The sequence below is a fragment of the Camelina sativa genome, chromosome 10 (assembly GCF_000633955.1).
Source record: "Camelina sativa cultivar DH55 chromosome 10, Cs, whole genome shotgun sequence".
Lineage (NCBI taxonomy): Eukaryota > Viridiplantae > Streptophyta > Magnoliopsida > Brassicales > Brassicaceae > Camelina > Camelina sativa.
The window spans coordinates 9231326-9239307 of NC_025694.1; the positions used below are offsets into that span (position 1 = coordinate 9231326).

Genomic DNA, 7982 nt, shown 5'->3' on the forward strand with positions numbered 1-7982 from the left:
GAATCAAACTGGTTTTAATATTAGTAGCATATTAGTGGGTTCGAGATTCGAACTGAAAATATCCATGCACGTATAATGATGGTCGTGGCCACTAATAAGGTGAATGAAATTATATAAGTTGCTAGAATCTATTCTCCAAAGTTCAATAATTCAACAATTTCGTTTTTTTCTTCTTTCTTTTCTTTCGTTTATATTTGACTCCATTTTATATTTTAGTGGAGTATGAAAGAACACCGCATCTTGCATGATTATCATCATCAGCATAAAGCTCAGACTTTAACAAAAATACATAATTACTCATTTAAGTATTGTCTTAAGAATCACCAGTCACACGTCCGCGAGTGCGGTCATTAATTACTAACCTGTGTCCCCACGATAAGCGCATGGCTTACCCAATCGTAACGCTAGAATCTCTAAAAAAGTTGGTACGTGCACTACACTGGCTCGGTTTGCGAGTGATCCAAAATATCTATCAAAACATTTTTCTGCCCGTTACAAAAAAGTCCATGTTTCAACTAACAAAACTTAGCTACCACTCAATAAATTCTCATTATGTAAAACGCCAAAAACAATTGTTTCCCGCTAAATGATATGGTTTACACAATAGAAACAATCATTGGACAAAACACTTATACTATTAACAAACAATCAGGTTGGTGACATTGTTAACTTCAACGAGCATAAGGATGAATACAAAAGAAACTTGTGAAAACTTGCTATTTTCGTGTGTTCTACTAAACTTAAAAAAATTGGTGATAAGTTCTCACTTGGCACTTACTTTAATCGACAAACCAATATCCCTAGATCAACATCCGAAGTGAGCAAACACTCTTGACATAGATAAACAAGAGAACCTCGGATTACATTTTATTGTTGTCTATTTTTTTTCTTACACAGAAAAAAAAAACAGCATAAACAAACTCGAGAAGGAACATCAATGGATTTAATTTATTTGATAATTCAATAAAGGAGAAACCCACTTACTACAATTAGCAGCCAGACAATAATTATAAAATATATATATACGAAGAAAATGATTTTGCGTCTATATCACAATTGATTAAAAAAGCTAACACAAAGGAAGATTCAGAATTACTAATCTAATTCTTCTTAACATAATAATATAATCGACCGACTAAATTACTTTGTTTTAGTAGGTGAACTAACGTACGTAATAAGCCTTTCAACAAAAAAAAAAAAAGCCCCCAACGGCACTAAGAATAAAATATTATTCCAAATATTAAAGAAAAAAGACGATAATAATGAAAATATATAAAAATTGATAACATTAATATATTAAGCCGATGAGCGTCATAACATTAAAAAAAAAAGCTCTGTTCGTCTTCTTCCTAGCGACTGTACGATCTCTCAAGCCTCAATCTCTTAAATACTATATCTTAAGCCCTTCGTAACTGCTTCTCTTATCAGTTTCTATAGCGACATTATCTTAAACAGTTCTTTAAAAAAAAAAAAAGTTTTTATTCCGTAGGTTTAGAAATTTCTTACCTTTCTATGAGGTTTTAGGATTTGTGTGTTGCGTGTTACTAACTAATCTCACTGAAGAGATGGATTAGAGGGAAAAGAGAAAGTTCTTAGCTTTGGATGTATCTCGAAGTGATCCAAAACAACTCTGTCTCTTATTATTCCACTCCTCTGCTTTAGGGTTTCTCTTCTCAACTTGCTTTCTCTCCTTATTTTAATTGAAATTACATCACTGGATCTCATTGTTGCGGTGGAGTGAATTTGAGGGTAGCTCACAAAAAGCTAACTTTTATTGATGCCCTTGAGTTGTTGTTGTTGTTTCATGGCTGGTACTTTTTTAATGTTTCTGTCAAAAAGATTCGAACTGCTTTGGAATTTTGATCTTCTTTGGGTTTGCTTCTAAAGTTTTGGCCTTTTACATGTTCTCTTATAATAACTACCTGGGGTTTCACTTAGATTCTGAAGTTGATGCACTCTGAATTGTGAAGTTTCAAAAGATTTTGATTTGGTTCTAAGAGTTTAGCTTCTTTAGTTGATTTCAAATCAGCAAAGTTTCAATTTTGAACTTGGGGTAGTAACAAGTTTGCTGCTTCTTTGTATTTTGTCACAGGTTGAATTGTCAGTTACGGGATCAAGACTATTAAGAAATGGCGACACTTCAGGATATTGGAGTATCAGCTGGGATAAACATCCTCAGTGCTTTTGTTTTCTTCATTATCTTTGCGGTTTTGAGGCTTCAGCCGTTCAACGATAGAGTTTACTTCTCTAAATGGTATCTCAAGGGGATAAGAAGCAGCCCTGCGCGTGGTGGTGCCTTTGCACAGCGTTTTGTGAATCTTGACTTCAGGTCTTATATGAAGTTCTTGAATTGGATGCCAGAGGCTCTGAAAATGCCTGAGCCTGAGCTGATTGATCATGCCGGTTTGGATTCAGTTGTGTATCTCCGGATTTACTGGCTGGGGTAAAGTTCTTAACTTTGTAGTTTTTTGGTTGATTTGGTCTTAATCCAATCTAATTGACAAAGTAGCAAAAGGGTCACTATTTTGTATGCTATTTTTAGCTGTAGGAAGAGTAATATATAAGTTTAGCAAAGGTTCAGGGAAACTTTTTTTTGTCTCCTTAATGATTTTATGAACATTGGCTTTTGTTTTCTTTATATGCGCAGGCTTAAGATCTTTGCTCCAATAGCAGTGCTTGCTTGGGCAGTTCTTGTGCCAGTCAACTGGACAAATAACACATTGGAGATGGCTAAGCATCTAAGGAATGTAACTTCCAGCGACATTGACAAACTATCTGTTTCAAATATTCCAGAGTATTCAGTGAGGTGCGTTAGACCTTACCATCTTTTAGTCTTTTATGTTTCCATCAGTCACAAATGTTGTAGTCAGGTAAAGTTTTGAGCTACAATGACTTGACTTTTTTCATGTTTTGACAGGTTTTGGACCCATATAGTAATGGCTTATGCCTTTACCATCTGGACTTGTTATGTTTTGATGAAAGAATATGAGACAATTGCTAACATGAGGCTCCAGTTTGTTGCATCAGAAGCTCGTCGACCTGACCAGTTCACTGTAAGACTCCTTTCTTTACCTTGGTTTGAACTTTAAATACTGAACAGAGTGTAAAGTTGTGGCCAACGATCTAATATGTTGGGATTTGTGATAGGTTCTTGTTAGAAATGTACCGCCGGACGCAGATGAGTCTGTAAGTGAACTGGTGGAGCATTTTTTCCTGGTCAATCATCCTGATAACTACCTGACACATCAGGCAAGTTCCTTAGAAGCTTTAAATTTGAAACCTTTTGAGTTTTCTTTGAATTATGATCTTCTTGAGAAAACATAACAAATGTTGTGAGACTATGCTAAGCTTCCTGAGTTCTGACTTTCATTAATTACGTCTAACTACAATATGTAGGTTGTATGCAATGCAAATAAGCTTGCTGATTTGGTGAAAGAGAAGAAAAAGCTGCAGAATTGGCTTGATTACTACCAGCTCAAATACGCTAGGAATAACACTCAGAGAATTGTGGTGAAGGTACCTTCATTTAAATTCTCAATCTTTATTTATTTATTATGACTGTCTTGTTATGTTCTATTAAGTTGACATTTTTTATGCTTTCCTCCACAAACCAGCTTGGCTTTCATGGGCTATGGGGAAAAAAGGTTGATGCAATTGAACATTACATTGCTGAAATTGACAAAATATCAAAAGAGATTGGTAAAGAAAGGGAGGAAGTGGTGAATGATCCCAAGTCCATTATGCCAGCAGCGTTTGTCTCCTTTAAAACCCGATGGGCTGCTGCGGTTTGTGCTCAGACTCAACAGACACGAAACCCAACCCAATGGCTGACTGAATGGGCTCCAGAACCGCGTGATGTGTATTGGTCAAATCTTGCTATTCCATATGTTTCTCTGACAGTAAGGAGGTTGATCATGCATGTTGCCTTCTTCTTCCTTACCTTCTTCTTCATTATCCCCATCGCGTTTGTTCAATCTCTTGCTACCATTGAAGGGATTGAGAAAGCTGCTCCGTTCTTGAAGTTTATTGTTGAAGAGTGAGTTTCTTCTTCTTCTTCTTCTTCTTCTTCACATTCTATTTTATTGATGTTGAACAAACTGAAACATTACTAATGTTGGACTGACGATTGGTTTGGTTTTTTTATGCAGTAAATTCATGAAATCAGTGATACAAGGTTTCCTACCGGGTATTGCACTGAAGCTTTTCCTTGCCTTTCTTCCATCCATTCTGATGATCATGTCTAAATTTGAAGGCTTTACGTCGATCTCATCTTTAGAGAGACGATCGGCGTTTCGATATTACATTTTCAACTTAGTGAACGTCTTTCTTGCAAGCGTTATCACTGGAGCTGCGTTTGAACAGCTTAACTCTTTCCTCAACCAGTCCCCAAACCAAATCCCCAAGACCATTGGTGTGGCGATACCGATGAAAGCAACTTTCTTCATAACTTATATAATGGTTGACGGTTGGGCAGGAGTTGCTGGGGAGATTCTAATGCTGAAACCTCTGATCATGTTCCATCTTAAAAACGCCTTCTTGGTTAAGACTGAGAAAGACAGAGAGGAAGCAATGGACCCGGGAAGCATTGGTTTTAACACTGGTGAGCCTCGGATACAGCTCTACTTCCTACTCGGTCTTGTTTACGCTCCTGTGACACCGATGCTTCTTCCTTTTATCTTGGTCTTCTTTGCCCTTGCTTACATTGTGTATCGCCACCAAGTAAGTTTCTTATTCCTTCCTCAATTGGGTTGAACTTGTTTTAAAGCAGACTCTTGAACATCTTTTTTTTATTGTTCTGTTTCTGTTAGATCATAAACGTATACAATCAAGAATACGAGAGCGCTGCAGCGTTCTGGCCAGACGTTCATGGACGAGTCATAGCAGCATTGGTAATATCACAGTTGCTTCTGATGGGACTATTGGGAACAAAGCACGCTGCATTAGCTGCACCTTTTCTCATTGCTTTACCTGTGCTTACCATCGGTTTCCACCACTTCTGCAAAGGTCGTTATGAGCCAGCTTTCATCAGATACCCTTTACAGGTTTGTTGTTTCTTCCAACAGCCATTTCACATTTTAGATTCACCAATCATATACCAAATATGAATCATTCTTGTATTACAGGAAGCTATGATGAAAGATACATTGGAAACCGCAAGAGAGCCAAACCTGAACCTTAAAGGCTACTTGCAGAATGCATACATTCATCCGGTTTTCAAAGGCGATGAAGACGATGATGACATTGATGACAAGCTCGGGAAGTTTGAGGATGAAGCCATCATTGTTCCCACCAAACGTCAGTCGCGGAGGAATACTCCAGCTCCTAGCAGAATCAGTGGAGAATCTTCACCGTCTTTGCCCTTTAGTGGTAAACTAGTCTAAGAGAAGAAGATTTGCACATGATCAAATGAAAGTATATATGACATATTCTACTATCAATATGTACAGAGGAGAAAGAGAGAGAATATTTGCCTTAAGTTTGTGATGTTCATAATGGCTTAACGATTTTGTCGATGGGGTGATGACTGGTTCCTACAATAAAATATTTTTAAAACGATTTTGTTGTGGTTTAAATCATTATTTTAGCTTAAGTGTGTTGTATAGAAACTCTTTTTAATGTTTGTTTCGAAAGAAGATGAAAACTTTTTTTTTACCTTAGAAAATTAATAAATAAAATAATAGATTTTCTTAATACAAATACAATAAAACATGTATAAATTAATAATATTGGGACCATGAAATTCTATTAATTTATAAAGATTTTAATTTTTCGATAAATTAATAATTATTAAATTATAAATAGACTTTCTTAATTTAGTAAAAAGTTTAAAAATAAGATTTAATCGTTATACTTAATATTTTTATAAAATCAATTAAAATGAAAATAACAATTATCATGTTTTGAAAATAGTACTCAAAGATTTTTACATAGTAAAAATATTAAAAATGAACTCTAATAAAAATTAATGTGTATATATATACATATATTTAGATAATTATATATAATTATTGATGGGACTATATATTTACAAAGGATTTTCAAAAGAAATATTATCTTATTATATTATAGAATTATGTCCAAAATTATACTAGTCCCAACTTGGGGCCGAATATATTTATTTATTTATAGAGATTATTAATTTTTAGAGGCTATACTGTAAATATATAATATTATTAGTGTTTTAATTCAACTATTTAATATTTATGTTTTGAATTTGTGTTGTTTCAAATATTTCTTTTGATATTCTCACCAAAAAAAAAATATTTCTCTTGATATAGGTTTTAATGTTTGGTGTTATATTATGTATATACATATATATATCTAGATAGATATACATATGTTTCCAAAACGATTCCATTTTTTAATTTTAGAAAAATATTGTTTTTTGTTTCCGAAACGTTTCGCTTTCGCGTATTCATTTCTGTTTCCGTGCAAGCTAGGTCTTAACTAATTTAACTAATACTATATGGTTCAAACTTGGTTTATGTCATTCAAGTATTCCATTCCTATCATTTATAAATATGTTGAATAATCTATAAGTTTCCAAAACCTCTTAGATTCTGAAACTATTATCAATAAATTTTGTATAGTAGTAAATCGAAATCCATAAAGACTAAAGATTGCTTCCCACAATTAAGTGATATGCTGACCAAAAAAAAGGAATAAAATAAATATATATGTTTACCAAAAGTTTTGTTGATTATGTGTGTATTATTGACACAACAAAATTAAGTGTATATATATATCATTCATTGAAACGAGGAAGGAGGAACAATAGTGAAAAAGATAAAATATCAATAAGCACAATAAGAATCATGAGATCTGTTACTTTGTTATTGGTTTCTTGTGTTCTTATGTCTTTCATTTTGGGCCATGTTAAAGGTAAATTCTAAAACCCCTAATATGGTTTCCATACCATGTTTTATAACCCATGTTTGCATCATCAATAAGTAAGATCTGAAATGTACAATTCAATTTTTTTTTTAAATAATTAAATACAGAAGTGGAAGCTGAGTTGAATCCAATGGACCAATGCGGCCGGAAGGATATATTTTTGGGAGGATGCGGCAGCGACGGAAACAAAACATGCATAAATGACTTTGTTAAGAAAGGACGTGGTCAGCCTAGTAGTTGCGAGTGTGATAACTTCGGCGAAGAACATTTATGCCGATGTAATTTTCCTTGCTAGTTTTTTAATTTGTTATACCTCTACAAATAAAATTTAGAATGAATAATAATATAACGAGTTTATTATGATGTGGGATTTTGAATCTTTTTCGATGTTAATTGGTAAAATCGTAAAGAAGAAAAAAAGTGACAAGACTGAAATACCTTAAAGTTTTGTTTCCTTAAGACTCTCTGCTCAACACTCCATCATATCTAGATCAGAGAGAGTACTCTATAACAACCATTATTTTGGTTCATTTTTGAATATCCTCACATGGTTCTTCCCGAAGCAAATAAATAACTCTCATTCACAATCGATGCACGAAAGTAAAGACATTGTATTTTCATGGTATACTAAGACGGTCTTATTTAAAACTAAGAACCATGTGAATCTTGCCATCTCAAATGCATTTTTTAGCAAACGTGTAGGATAACCTTTTTTGATATTTTTTTGGTCAACACAACATACATTTTGTCAAGTTTGAATCTAGTAAGGACAATAACACACGAGCCATTAATTAGGCTTATGTGTCCTGGTTGTGTAAATTATCCTAGATTCCTAAGTTCAACTACATTAATTAATTAATACGTTAGTCATAGAATCAAGATTAAATTAGAAGATATTTCTTGGCTGGCTTTTAGTTTTGTCTTCAATCACCTACCACGATCTCGAAACTTGCTGCCAAGAATTTCATTTTCTTACGATTAATTTTCAAAAACAAAATTAAGGGTAGGCTGTTTATTAGAGACTAGCTCAATTAGAAACAGTCCACTAATCAAATGTGTTTTATTATAAAATAATGGTATTGATGAAT

At 33.8% G+C, this 7982-nt stretch overlaps 2 protein-coding genes across 5 annotated transcripts; both read left to right on the forward strand.

Moving 5' to 3' along the window:
• Nucleotides 1302-5556, forward strand: LOC104718103 (calcium permeable stress-gated cation channel 1-like). 4 transcript variants are annotated; one of them, XM_010435779.1, is made up of 10 exons: nucleotides 1302-1358; nucleotides 2093-2443; nucleotides 2648-2806; nucleotides 2918-3053; nucleotides 3148-3249; nucleotides 3397-3516; nucleotides 3615-4036; nucleotides 4149-4719; nucleotides 4809-5042; nucleotides 5124-5556. In XM_010435779.1, exons 2-10 carry the CDS (start codon nucleotides 2130-2132, stop codon nucleotides 5379-5381), a joined length of 2316 nt encoding a protein of 771 aa, XP_010434081.1. In that variant the 5' UTR covers nucleotides 1302-1358; nucleotides 2093-2129; the 3' UTR covers nucleotides 5382-5556. The 4 variants fall into 4 exon arrangements, with proteins under 4 accessions (XP_010434081.1, XP_010434080.1, XP_010434079.1 ...); XM_010435778.2 differs by lacking the exon at nucleotides 1302-1358 and adding an exon at nucleotides 1374-1811; XM_010435777.2 differs by lacking the exon at nucleotides 1302-1358 and adding an exon at nucleotides 1374-1749.
• LOC104718104 (putative defensin-like protein 234) lies at nucleotides 6768-7254 on the forward strand. Its single transcript, XM_019231021.1, has 2 exons — nucleotides 6768-6882; nucleotides 7002-7254. Exons 1-2 carry the CDS (start codon nucleotides 6816-6818, stop codon nucleotides 7187-7189), a joined length of 255 nt encoding a protein of 84 aa, XP_019086566.1. The 5' UTR covers nucleotides 6768-6815; the 3' UTR covers nucleotides 7190-7254.

What these genes read in the sequence shown, in the direction of transcription:
- LOC104718103 (XM_010435779.1), top strand. Translation starts at nt 2,130, where the DNA reads ATGGCGACACTTCAGGATATTGGAGTATCAGCTGGGATAAACATCCTC. An exon ending in CTCCGGATTTACTGGCTGGG is followed by an intron (nt 2,444 to 2,647) that starts GTAAAGTTCTTA and finishes TTATATGCGCAG; the next exon opens with GCTTAAGATCTTTGCTCCAA. An exon ending in TCATCAGATACCCTTTACAG is followed by an intron (nt 5,043 to 5,123) that starts GTTTGTTGTTTC and finishes CTTGTATTACAG; the next exon opens with GAAGCTATGATGAAAGATAC.
- LOC104718104 (XM_019231021.1), top strand. Translation starts at nt 6,816, where the DNA reads ATGAGATCTGTTACTTTGTTATTGGTTTCTTGTGTTCTTATGTCTTTC. An exon ending in CATTTTGGGCCATGTTAAAG is followed by an intron (nt 6,883 to 7,001) that starts GTAAATTCTAAA and finishes AATTAAATACAG; the next exon opens with AAGTGGAAGCTGAGTTGAAT.